The sequence below is a fragment of the Melopsittacus undulatus genome, chromosome 4 (assembly GCF_012275295.1).
Source record: "Melopsittacus undulatus isolate bMelUnd1 chromosome 4, bMelUnd1.mat.Z, whole genome shotgun sequence".
Lineage (NCBI taxonomy): Eukaryota > Metazoa > Chordata > Aves > Psittaciformes > Psittaculidae > Melopsittacus > Melopsittacus undulatus.
The window spans coordinates 77,420,462-77,434,466 of NC_047530.1; the positions used below are offsets into that span (position 1 = coordinate 77,420,462).

Sequence of the window (14,005 nt, forward strand, 5' to 3'; positions counted from 1 at the left end):
AAAAAAACTGTATACAGAGCAACATTTTAAATATGTTCATTTTCTTCTTCAGGAAACTCTACTGGACGGATGGTAACACAATTAACATGGCAAACATGGACGGTAGCAACAGCAAAATACTTTTTCAGAGCCAAAAAGATCCTGTCGGTAAATACCTTTTTTGCTGTTGCTTTTTTTATTTGATAGTGCTTTATTATGATCATTGTCTTCCAATGCTACTTAAGTATATTATGATGTTTTTCCTATACTATCCAACAGTGAGAAGAACGGGCATAAAGAAATGAAAAACATTTAATGTACATTTCAGTTTCACAATCTAAGGTATCTTTTGCCCGTTCTTATTGTTATCTACTGTAGTGGGTTAAGTGTAGTATCATTAACTTCTAGGATTACAATAGATTGAAAGTGAAGGAGAGCCCACCTGTATTTCTCAATCTTTAGGTCATGGGTAAAATAATGTAGTGGGTTTAATAAGTTCTGGATATGTGTGAGAGAATACTTTGGAAATGTAGAGCCCAGCTGCATGATCAAAAGGTAATTTGGCTCTTAACTTTTCACATACAGAAAAAAAACAGTAGTTGATGTATATAAGGACTTAGCTTCAGTTTTAGTATACTTGGGAATATAATTGATGATAAATCATGGCACTTTCTGGGGAAAAAGAAAACACAAAACCAAAACAGCTCTGTATGTTCTATTTATTTATTTTTGGTTCAGGTCTCTTTGCAATTTTATTTTTTAGAGGGTTAAACTGGTTATGTCAATTGTTCCTGCATTATTAATATCCCATCAATAAAGTGATTACATTTCAAAGCATTTACATTTTTTCATAACTGAATTTGTTAAGCAAGCAGAAGCAAAAATGACTTAATTCAATAAATTTGACAAAAGAGGAACACAGCGTGCATTTTAGATGCTAAATGCAAAGAATTTTGTAGAAGTGTTCTAAAAGGCTCAAATACCAACACATATAGATTGTGTAAAAAAAAAAAAAAAAAACAAAACAAAAAAACTAGTCACTCTAGTTCCATTAAGCTGCATACTTAGGTGTTTTTTTGTTGTGGGGTTTTTGGGGGTTTTGTTTAGTTTGGGATTTGTTTTTTTGGTTTTTTTTTTTTTCTTTTTAAGGAAATGGCTATAGTAAGTTTTAAAATAGCTTAGATATATAACTTTGTAAAACATTGTCAATTACTGTCTCAGCTGCATTCAGAGGACTCCATAATTATAGTTGGGGATGATGTTCTTTGGATTTGTTGTTTTTTTGGGGGGGTTGTTTTTTTATTTGTTTGCCCATTTAAAAAAAAAATATAAGGTTCAGTCCTCTCTTCTGAACAAGCTCAGAGTTTCTGTTTCGCTCATGGTTATAGTGCAGACCTATTTGCTGTTTTAGCTGTTCTTGTTTCATTTTCCTGGATGTCTATTTGAATATTACTTTCTTTTGAATTTATAGCATAGTCTCCAAACAAAATCATTGCAGATGTGAACCAAAAATCTTCTTGAGGCTGGCTCTTGAAATTTTCATCTTAAAACTACTTTGCTTTTATTCAGTTATTTCTTAGGTATATACGTGCATTTAGCAGACAAAGAAACTCCCAGTTCTGAGCATTTTTTTTCACCTGATATGTAATTAGCCATAAACACTTAAAAATTCCTTTCTTAAGTCACTAAGGTATGAAACATGAAAAAAAAAAATTCTAAATGTTGTTCCTATAACTCATCTAAGCTGTAATAGCAGTGTCCAGCATTTAATTGATTTAGGTAGTACGAATGAATCCCATCTTTAATGTTCTGGGAACATATTGTTTCCTTAAGCTTCCACTGCTTTTTAGAGAACATTTTCACAGGTAAAAATTAAGTTAGAGGAACATACATCATTTAATCAATAAGTATATGATAAATGCTATCAAGAGTCATTTCCTTGAATTTCAGGGATGCACAAAATAAAGATACCAGACTCAATTATCTGGTAAGGAAAGCTAAAATCTCATTACATTTGTAGCTTCAATATTGGAACCTCAGTGTATGAATTGCTGGAATAACCTTTGTGATATACTGTTAAACTGTAGCATATTTCTGGAAAATTGGGTAAAGGAATTGGAAAATGCATGTGAAGAGAGTGATAGCCTAAATCATGCTAATAATGCTTTTGAAACACAACAGAATTCTCCAAGACTATTATTTTACAATCCACATGTTCAGGTTGACTTTGGCAGCTAGGACATAAGGTGTAAGCCAGTCACGCATGCTGGAATGCATCATGAGTATCTGTGATGCTTATGGCTAATAAGTCATCTATTTTTACTAGCAAAAATAGGACGATTCCTAGAAAAACCTAAATGGACATGCTCTGCCTACATTAGAAATAGTATGTTTTTACAAGGGTTGGTAGAGGTAGAATAACGCAATGGGAAAAATACTTGGGGAAGAAAAATGTGGTAGACTTGGGTAAAAGGGAATAAGAATGTTGCTTCTTGTCAAGTGCTGCTGTGTAATTGTAATATCTGCAGGTAGAAACACCAGTTTATTACCTGAAGAAGTAGAAAACCTGACAAGATAACATTGCAATTGCTGTGTAGATTGCATTCACAGCAACACCATGAATAGATTTGTCTAGGTGAAATCAGTGAGCAGCTGACTGTTAGCAGTCAGCAGTTAAGAGAATAGCAAATGCTATTCATCTCAGACTAAGGAAACTTTTATACTTGCATATTACCTCTGTAACCCATGGCAAGGCTCATCCATATTCTCAGGAAAGTTTCCTGTTCTAGGCATAAGCACTGTAAGCGTGTGTTGCATTCTTCTAGGTGATACACTTGCAGAAAGGGAGAAAATATCAGTAACTAAAGGAACTGGAAAGCTGTTTCTCAAAAGCTTAGAAAGCGGATAGCTTTTGGCCTACTATGACAAATGTGCTTAAAGTAGTGGTGGCATGATGACATCTCTAAGTTCTGCCGCCCATGGCGCTGCTTTCTCCTGTCAGAATATTGAAAATATGCCAGGCTTTCCACAGAGAAGCAGTTTACAGGACAGAAGAATACTGTGTAGTATCTAGAGGTTGACCTATAGAGAGAAATACAGTATTTTTTGGCAACTTGCTGCTGGGTACCTTAACATGAGTCCTGGACAAAGTCTAGCACTAAGGCAAAATATTCTGCCATCTCTTGTCATGCTGCTAAATGTATTTCATAGAATCTTATTTCATAGAATCAATAAGAAAGGACGTTAAGATCATCTAGTTCCAACCCCCCTGCCATGGGCAGGGACACCTCACACTAAACCATGTCACCCAAGGCTCTGTCCAGCCTGGCCTTGAACATCGCCAGGGATGGAGCATTCACAGTTTCCCTGGACAACCCATTCTAGTGCCTCCACCACCCTTACAGGAAAGAATTTCTTCCTTAAATCCAATCTAAACTTCCTCTGTTTAAGTTTTAACCCATTGCCCCTTCTCCTATCACTACAGTCCCTAATGAATAGTCCCTTCCCAGCACCTTTGTAGGCCTCCTTCAGATACTGGAAGACTGCTATGAGGTCTTCGCATAGCCTTCTCCAGGCTGAGCAGCCCCAGCTTTCTCAGCCTGTCTTTATACGGGAGGTGCTCCAGTCCCCTGATCACTCTCATGACCCTCCTCTGGACTTGTTCCAACAGTTCCATGTCCTTTTTATGTTGAGGACACCAGAACTGCACACAATACTCCAGGTGAGGTCTTGTGAGAGCAGAGTAAAGGGGCAGGATCACCTCCTCTGACCTTCTGGTCATGCTCCTTTTGATGCAGCCCAGGATACAGTTGGAATTATATTACCCTTTTCCAGTCATGAGGAGCTTCATCTGACTGCCATGATTTTTCAAGTATGATGGACAGTGATGGCAACTTCATTTGCTAGCTAATATTTACCGTGGAAAATCTGCTGCTACAATTGCTTGAACATTTTTAAGATTGTACAAGTCTGAAACACATGATTGCTTAGTTCTTTGTTCTTAATTCCAGAAAATTATATGCTATGCTCATTTAGTAGGTTATTTTGCAAGTATTTTTATTTCTATGGGTCTTTTGCTTGTAACTCCAAAGAACTGATCATGAGGTCAGCTCACTATGAAGCAAAATGAAAATGAATACTATGAATTTATTGAGGATTAGTATTAGGTTTTGGTGTTTCAGCATTCTAAGCAGAGGGCTGTGCATATAGGGAAAGAACATACTTTTCCTAATTTTGAATCACAAAAAGTAGCTTGTTTTCTAAGTCTTTATGTATTCATAATGTTAGAATATAAATTATGGCTTCTGGTTTGCATTTACCAGTGGCCTTGCAAAGGACCTCAGTTCACTCAAGTGCTTGTTCATTGCCAGATAATGCTCTTTCATCAGTTAGTCACCAATTGATTTCTGTAGATGCTGGGAGAAATAAAAGGCAGGAATCTTTTGAAATTCATAGGGGTTTTACTATTAATGGCCAAGTTTAGTTTTAATTGTTTGGGTTTTTTTTTTTTTTTAAAGCTTAATTTAAAGCACTTTGTGTGTATATTTTTAGATGTGTATATATTATGAAAACAGTGTAATGTTAAAGGAGTATTATCTATCCAAGCCAAAGTTGTTAAAAATGTGTATATTAATTGCAGGTTTATCAATAGATTATGGAGAGAACAAACTTTACTGGATCAGTTCAGGAAATGGAACAATAAATAGATGCAACCTGGATGGTGGTAATTTGGAAATAATTGAATCAATGAAAGAAGACCTAACAAAAGCCACAGCTTTAACCATTATGGGTAAGTCCAGTGGTAATAACTTAGATTTTAGATGATGGGAAGCTAATTGATAATGAAATATCAAAAGCTTGGAGGAGCTATTGCTTTTGTGTAGATAATATATAGAGTACATTCACTAGTGGTACGTTTTTGTTTGTGGAAAAATGTTTATCTTTTATTGAACAGTTTACAATCTCTATTAAATTATGTTTCTAAATATAGTTTGACATACATATACACAGTACTAAGGTAACTAAGACTGTTGACTATAGTTATTTGTAAAGCATATTGGAAGGAGATATGCCATACTCTTCATTACAGTTATCTATGACTTTCCTTTTTCTGCTCACTTCTATTATCTTCATTCAGAATAGCCTGAGTTTGTTGGATTGGCTTGCACTTTGTGAAGACTTCTTTTGATCATGAATTGCTTGTGGATGATTTGGATAAATGGATGATTTGGATTTTCAGATAACTGCTAATATTCTCTGTATTAAATTGGTTGAAGAAATAAGTTGTTTGTTATACTTTATATGTTAGAAATCTTTAGAATGTTCAAAAACTTCTGAATTATAAAAATAGCATAAGAAAAAAACCTAAAAAATTCAAGAAGTCTTTAAGTTGCAGATTGCTGAATATTATGGAAATACTGTTCTGAATTCTCATTTTTTTGTATGCTTCTTCAGCTCTTGGCCCTTGCTGGAGCTAGGATAGAGTGTCTTGAAGAAATCCCAATGTGTCTCAGAACTGGTATTTATATTAGTCTAGAGATAACTTTATAGCTGTCCATATTTCCTCCCAATGCTTTGCTGACCTTTGTTCTGGTTCAGTTAACATTATTTATGTTTATCTTGGATATTACAAAAAACTAGTTCAGTTGATAAGTAGAGTTTTGTTCGGATAGTTGACTCATCAACTGCCAGAATCTTTTATGAAGTATTTTATTTGTCTGATAAAATATACAGATAGATGGTGTGCTTATGAAAGTTATGCTAAATGTGCATAAAGTCTGTGGAGTTCATGGTGTAAATTAGGTCATATTTTAAAGTGGTAACTGCTAAAATAGTTTTATTATAAACATATTTGGCCAGTATTGAAATCTAAATGCTGTCCAGATTTGTTGGAGAGTGAATGTTTTTACATACGCATTCATCAAAAGCAAGTTTTGTGCCCAAAGGAGTCATGAATGGTAGTATCGTCAAATTGTCTTTTGTTGGTTTTATTGTGACTAGAAATAGAATGAATAGATGACCTTTACTTTAGGGAGCTATTGGAAGCTTTTAATATCAGATGTTGTAAAGAGCATTTGTTCATACTGTCACTGCGATTTCTGTGGTATCAAGTCTTCATCTGTGATTCACAGAAGCTACAACAGTAATGATCCGTCTGGGATATTGAATGAAGGGTTTATAGCTATCATTCAATGGAATAGTGTTTCGTGCTTCTTTGCATGAAGGTGGTTGAATTTTTCCAGGTGTGGAGATGTGAGAATTTCAGATGTGAAGATGTAAGAATTTCTCCTGTATAATTTTTAAACATCTATGCATCTAATACTCCTAATCTTGGAATGCTTTGGTTTTATGGGTGATAACAGCTCCTTCTATTCAGAATTAGTAAACAAGACTTGCAATGTGTTTGGGTTTTTCTTTTGGGTTTTGTCTTTGTTTTGGAGCAATAGTTTTGATAAATTGCAGTATGACACTGCAGTATAATTCTGTATATAAATCTGTTGGAGAAAAGTGCAAACAAATACAGTTTTATTAACAGTTCTGCATGTGCTGATTGAAAAACATAAGAATTTTCTGGATTTGTTTTCCTGTATATTTTTATATTGTGCAACATACTAGGGCAACTTAAGTGCTATCTATTTTCCTGAAATGCTTGTGGGTTTATAATCAGACTTTCATGCATACAAAATGGATCAGAACAGAAAATCCAGTGCGATATGAAGCAAGATAAGAGATTTGTAGTTGATAAATGATCATAGCTAATAATACATAGATAAAGAACAATGAATAATTTGTTCTAATGTAGGATTTAACATGATAATATGTGAAAACTTAGTGCCTCTATTGATCTTTTTGCTTACAAGTTTAATAGGAAGTTTTACTTAATGAAAATGATTTCTTGACTGTCACTGAAACTAGTTGGAAATCTATGGTTTTGGTGGGAATTATATGTATTACTAGTTTGATGAAGAGTCATTATATTACAAGATTTGAATTACAAAGGGACTTGAAACAATATCTGTTGCATTTCCAAACTGGTATATTTTCTTGAATGATATATGGCTATGCATCATAAACTGAGTATTGTTAGAAAAGTATTGATTAGTTACTGTAAGTTTGTAGCTGAGAATTAAAACAGATATTGAAGTCTTCTGTCAGCAGTTTTGGTGGAGGTATTTGGTTGGATTTTTTTTCAGGTCAAATACAAAATAGGAATATGATGTAGATTGTGTAGGTTGTATAATAGGTTTGTAATTAGTTGTGCATTGTGATTATTTTTTTAAATACTTGTGGTAGAAACCTCAAAGGAATTATTACATGATACTAAATAGTAGACCTTTTCTAGTTGTTTTTAGTAGTATAACGTAGAGTAACTTCTTGTAGTGAATAATTCTGTGTATAAGTGCTATTTCTGTTGAAATTAATATAAAAAAATTCAGTCAGCAATAACAAAAAACTCAGATGTATATGATAGCTTTTCAGTGGGAGTGCAGATATTAGAGCAATGTCTTTTGAGCACAAACTGTTTATAATACTGCCATCAAAGTGTATTATCAAACAAACTAAACAGACAGTAATATTGATAGTGTTTCATTTTAGATAGAAAACATGGATTGGTGTTACTAAAATATATTCATGCTTCCTTTTGTTTTTATCATGCAGTTAAGTGTTTCAAAATAAATTCTGAAATAAAGTTTCAAAAGTAACAGCAGAATGCATTTCTAGTAACTCAGATGGTGGGAGCTGTGACTTTGTTGGATGTAATTGCGAAATGAAAGGGGTTGCTTAGATCAGAAAGCTTCACGTACATACACCTTAATTTTCCAAGTCATCAGTCTTCTAATTACCGTAACACCATTCATTACATTAGCATTAATATATGGAATATATTTAGGCAATTTGCCTGGTTCTAAGTATAGTACATAGTTGGCTTCCATAAATACTCAAGCCACCATTAATGAAAACTAATGGCCCATCAAAATTTGCATTCAGAGTACTGCTTAAAATCTCCAAAGGACTGTCCACAATGCTAGTGTAGCAATTTTTGGCATTTCAAATTGCTGTTTCCCTATATGTTGCTGGGTTTAATGCTAATTACATAACAAATGGATAAATGCAGCAGTTTTAATATCTATTATGACCTATTTTCAGCAACAAAATTGTAATTACTGATCAAACAACTCTTCTTAGCATAATAAAGCAAATAAATAATTTAACTTCGGCTTGATATTTAAAGGTTTTAAATAACATTATTTCTTCCCTAGTTCATGAAAGCAAATTGTCTTTATTCTAAAGTCAGCTGTTTTTTTAAAATAATCTATAATATTTTAAAATGAATATTAAAGTAGATTAATTCATCCTGATACTATAAGTCATAGGTGACTTATCTACTGAGAGAAATATGTTAACACAGATAGAAATAGTCCAAGACTCTGCTTAGAATTATTGTCAAAAATAGCTGTGTAATACATTTCAGTTGCTTTGGTATAGGACTGTGTTGTGGCATATAAAGACACCCAGCAGTTCCTGAACAATTAAAAGTTGTATTCTTTAGGTCTTAAATTGTAACTGGCCAGATTGAGATGTCTGTACTTCAGAATTTGTGAGTTGTTTCAGGTTGGTTTGGTTTTGGTTGTGGTGGAGATTTTTGCTAGGTTTGTTGGTGTTGGGTTTTTTTTGGTTTTGGTTTTTTTTTGGGTTGTTTTTTTTTTTGTGGGGATTTTTGGGTTTTGGGGTTTTTTTTTGGTTTTTGCTGTTGTTGCTGGTTTTTCATTTGGGTTTTTTTTTGTTGTTTTAAATTTGGTTTTGGGTTTCATTATTTGTTGTTTTTTTTTAATATACCTGAAATGTCAGGATTTGCACGGGCTTTGTTATTTAACTCTCCATACTCTATCCATGTAGCTTTCTAAAACAGGATAAAAAGCCTTGATGTAAACCAATAATAAAGATGACTTCAGTAAGATTTTTGTAACTTAAAATTTTAATTAAATGTTTATCCACATGTTATGCTAACAAGGATTTTTAACTTTTTTCATTCTGGGGTTTTATTTTTGGTTTATCTACCATTTTCTCTCTGAAATGAAAATGCTGATGATGTTAAACTACAATTATATAGACTTGCACCATTTAGTTATTTAATTTAAGATGATTGAAAGATATGTATTTGGACAAAAAAAGAGAAAGGTTCATACTTTTTTCTCATGTGGAACATGGCTGTGAGATTATATTTCACAGTAATTAATACTTTTAATGTAGTCATGAGTGAAATTTTAACTCACTGCAAAGCATGTTTTATTGGCCGTATATTGCCATTTAAATTGTTCCAGTTTAAAAATACATGTGACAAACTGAAGCTAAAGTTAAATTAAAATTGCTGCTGTAATTTCTTTTCCTTTTTTTCTGTTGTTTTCTTTACTGAGACTTCCTACAAGGCTAGTGCCAGAACTATATTTCATTTGATTGATTCATTTGATCTATTTGGTTATGATTAAGCCAAGAAAAACTGATAAGCCATAGTGAGTTGAAAGGAGATCATTGTACTGCTTAAGTCTTGTGAAAGGAGTAAGGACTTTGGTGTTCTGGCATTCAAGGAAAAAAGAAACGGGCACTGTGAAATGTATTATGGACTATGGAACTTGTCTAACTGGAACACTGAGGCCGTTGCATTCATTATTCATCCATCCGTGCTCTGGAGACAGTGTGGACTGACATGTTAAGGACTTGAAATCAGATGCCTGGTTTCTGTGTCAGTGTTTGGTTATTAGTTTACTGCAGTTTGAGTTTGAAATCCAATCTGATGCATTTGAGGTAGAGCCTGCTTTGCTTCCTTCTCCATCCACTCCTTTTCTTCTCATGATTTCTTAGTTCTGGATTACTTCCAATGTTCAGCATTGCAAGCATTTTTGTTCACTTGTGAAAATTAACTTCTTCCTAATAAAAGTTTGTTGAATTTCCATCTATAAGTAGGCATTTTAATTTAGGATTTTCTATGAAAGTAGGCTCAAACCAGCAGTTGCTTCAACAGAAGTGGAATTGGTACAGACTGCTTTCATGTCTCCCGAATCTTAATAACACAGTACCTTCAGCTTCATTCTATAACCTTCTCTCCATAGTATCTCCAGTGCAATACTCCATGACTTTCATCCTGAGATCTCACTGCAATTTCTCTCCTGCTCTTCACAACAGATATCTCTACTGCAAGCACTTTCGAGCTTTGCCCTGTTCACAGTTCTGTGACTTATTAGCACAGTACCCCCATTTTCATTACATATTCCTTAAATTTCCCCCCTCTTTTTCTCTCCACTCCATTCCCCATCTTTATGTCAAAACAAAGCAGAGGCTGTTGCCATTCTGGAGCTACACATGAAGTGATACACTGGCTAGTGCATGTTGTGTGGCCAGCTGGCTACCGACAAAGGGATGAATTCAGACAGCCCATCATGCTGCTCTTTTCCAGAATTACTGAGGTTCAGTCAGATGAGATTTTGTATGGGTTGGCTTTTGAGTTTGTCTAGGATGTATGGCATATGCATGTTCTTAGTTACACTTCAAAAAGAAATCCTTAGACAAGGGTTGTGTTAGCTCTGTGTGTTGATTTTTTCCTATGGTAACAGAAGTTATCTTATGACTTCACTGTGAAAAGTAGAATACAGGAGGATGTTGTTCCCGTTACACTTAATAGAATTAGCTGGCAGTGCTTTGTGTTGGATGTTTATCTACAGATGGAAATGTCAGGAAGTTCTTCACTGAAATAATGGTTTTATGCTATATCTGAAGGATGACAAGAATCAGCATTGGCTGTTTTCTGTATGTTTGGTATGGTCTGTGTTTCTGTCTCACACAGACAGGAGAGGAATGATTTGCTTTGCTTCCAGCAACCATTGAGATTAATGTCAGCCATGATATGATAAATATGAAAATATTATGTTGTAAGGGAAACAGCTGGAGGGCTTGACACTGGTTAGGTAAGGAGCTCTTCACTGTGAACATTCAGTCACTGTGAGTTAGCAGAGTCCTTGTTTCAGAAGCAAGTTTAAATTCGTCAGTGTTTTGTCTGTTAGAATTAGGCAGTAAGCATCATTACTATGTTTAATATTTTGGATCTGACAAAATTTTGCTTGCCTTTCAGAAATACACTTCTGCAGTTTCATTGCATTCTTCAGTTTCCTCTAAACTGAACCATCACCATGTTCTCATGGAATATGTTTATGTAGAATATGTTAGTTGGCATTAAACAAATGATTCCACCTTGAGTGTGCAATGTTAGTGCTTGTATATGTGAAATCTGGCACATGGCAAGTCACAAAATCATGTCATGGCAGGACCCAGTTCTCAAGTCTTGATAGTCTCATGTGTGACATAAGGGTGAACAGTCATTTGGTACCCCCGATTGATGACATATGCCTGTGGTACCTGGCAGTATGGGCATTACAAGTAGCAGTGCCACACTACAGAGCTTTTCCACTGTCACCACAGCATCTTCATTGAAACAGGGTGTAGCTGTTGTAGAAAGCAGTTCTAAGATCTTGATGTCATCCTTCAGAGCTACGGTAAAGACAATAACCATGTCCTTTTATATGTGCAGGGGTATATGAAATAGCAAGAGAGTAAGGGGCATTTCCAGCTTTCTTCTGATGCTCTTATTGGCTCCCTCTTATTTTACCATATTGTTATATGCTTAGCTCGTATTTTACCCTATTCTGCCATCCAAGTCTTAGCAATAAGGAATAAAAATTTTCTATGAAGGCTGCTAAGAAGGATTTTAAGAGTGTATATTTCATACTCTTTTATTCTGTTTGCATTATTTCCCCTTGTGTTTCCAGATAAGTAATCTTTTTTTTTCTTTTTTGCCTTGCAGTTATTATGGCTTACTTTATAGTCCATTTGTACAATATCAAGTGATGAAACATGAAATATTCAAAACTTGGTAGAGATACCGATTTGAGGAAAAGTAATAAAGATTATTACCTTAAAGAAGTTATAATCCATTGACACCTAAGCATTTTATTATCTTTCATTTCATGAATGAGAGAGTAGCAAATACTTTAGCTGAAGAAGCTTTTTTGTTAATTCCAGCAGGTAATGAATCAAAGTCTCAAAATGACAAACTGATAACACTAATAAGTGTTGTATATTTCTGAATAAAATTAAAGTAATCCCTATTGTTGAGATTTAAATTGTTTTTTCCTGTAGTGATGCAAGTAAAATGAAGTAGACAATATACAAGTCCCATACACCTTCTTCCAGCTTCTTGAAATTGTTAAATTAAGTTTCTTTGTTTATCTTCATATTCAGTTGTTTAAATTGTTATGAAGATTATCTTTACGTTAATACTGACATTTGTATCTTAATTTCTTTTTAATGAATGTTTATGTTCCACAGTAACCAATACACTTATGGCAATATGATCAAACTTGGTGGTTTTGTCCTCATAGCACTTAGACTCCCATCAGATTTAAGTGAAATCTTTATGACTAAAATCACCTGAAATCTAGCCACAGCAAAATAATGTTGCCTATACTGGAATTGCGTACCAAGTGAGAAATCTTAACTTTTTGGCAAGTCCCTCATACTATGATTCAAGTACTCTGCATGCATGAATTGACAAGGATGGTTTGAAATGTTATGCTTGTGTGTGCATAGCCTGTCTCACTTTTTCTGTTATTTTAAAATCTTGTATAAATTATGATTAAAAGTTATTTTCAATGTAACTTGGGAATTTCACTAATTCCTTGAAGACAGTAAAAATAATCTTAATTTTTATGGTAATTGTCATGCTGCTTAATTTGAACACTCAAATAATGAAAACCTGGAGCCAGAGTTCCTGTCATCTCTATGTACATAATGAATGGATATAGCAAAGTTCAAGAGCAAACCCTATGTTGTAGTACATGATCTATGAATAAGTTTTTGTAACTTTTAGTTATGAGTTGTGCATAATACAGTTTTTCCACTTAAAAATGTATGTAAGCCTGTCACCTAAAGAAAAAAAGTAAATTTATAAACCTAAATTTTGTGGGTTTAGAATTAAAATCAAACTTTATTTATGTCTGAGCAATTTTCTTTGAAATCGATCTGAGAATTAACCTCAAACGCTTTTCCCACCTTAGGTTTCAAAGATATGTAACTTGATAGTGATCCTCTTAACTTTTAAAACTTAAAAATTTTACAGATAAAAAGCTTTGGTGGGCAGACCAGAACTTAGCTCAGATTGGCACCTGTAACAAAAGAGATGGAAGAAACCCAACTGTCCTGAGAAATAAAACTTCAGGTGTTGTACATATGAAAGTGTATGATAAAGCAGCACAGCAAGGTATGTTAAACTTTAAGCATGTTTAACCAACTTCAAGAGTGCGTAGTATCTTTTTCCCATATTATTCTCCAAATGTGGATAGAACAATATGTATTTCATTATAATTCAGTGATAAATTACAAACTTTTTTATTATTTCATAGAATAATTGCTTTACCCAATGTATTGTAATTGAATTTAAAGTTTAAAGTTTTTAGTAAAAATAAATCACTGTGTGATCTCATCTGAAATTATTTAAATCTTAAGTATTATAAGAGAATACATTAAGATTCTTCACTATATATGTGGTTTAAGACAGTTTAATTTGTGAACTGACAGTAGTAAAAATCAAAAGTGCAAAAAAGCAAAAACATGCTATCAAAGTTTAGTTCGCAAAGTGGAACTAAGATAATATGAAAAAGTGTAATTTGGGATCATGCACACAGTTTCATGAATTTGGAGATCAGAGATAAAAGCATTTGGGTGTTTCTTTAGGAAGATATTATTTCTGATTCCAGCTACTGAACCAGGTGAATCAAATTATTTCATTTTGTGGAGAAGCTTCCAAAAGAAAACAGGATGTTTTACCACAATAAAACAGTAACAAAAAGTCTGTGTATGGAATATGTTAATTCACTTGTATAGTAAGTGCTCTTAGGAGAACTTGCCATTTTACATAACCTAGGAAACACTGGAGATGCTTTCGCAGCCTGGCCATTACTTTTAAATGTGATGGAGC

The 14,005-nt window shown here is 33.8% G+C and overlaps 1 protein-coding gene across 1 annotated transcript in view; it reads left to right on the top strand.

The window, feature by feature from the left end:
* LRP1B (LDL receptor related protein 1B) overlaps window positions 1-14,005 on the top strand; it is a 565,080-nt gene that overhangs the window by 357,487 nt on the left and 193,588 nt on the right. The window contains exons 31-33 of the mRNA XM_034061327.1: window positions 53-147; window positions 4,619-4,768; window positions 13,148-13,288. Coding sequence (XP_033917218.1) covers window positions 53-147; window positions 4,619-4,768; window positions 13,148-13,288 — 386 coding nt within the window. The remainder of the gene's footprint in view (window positions 1-52; window positions 148-4,618; window positions 4,769-13,147; window positions 13,289-14,005) is intronic.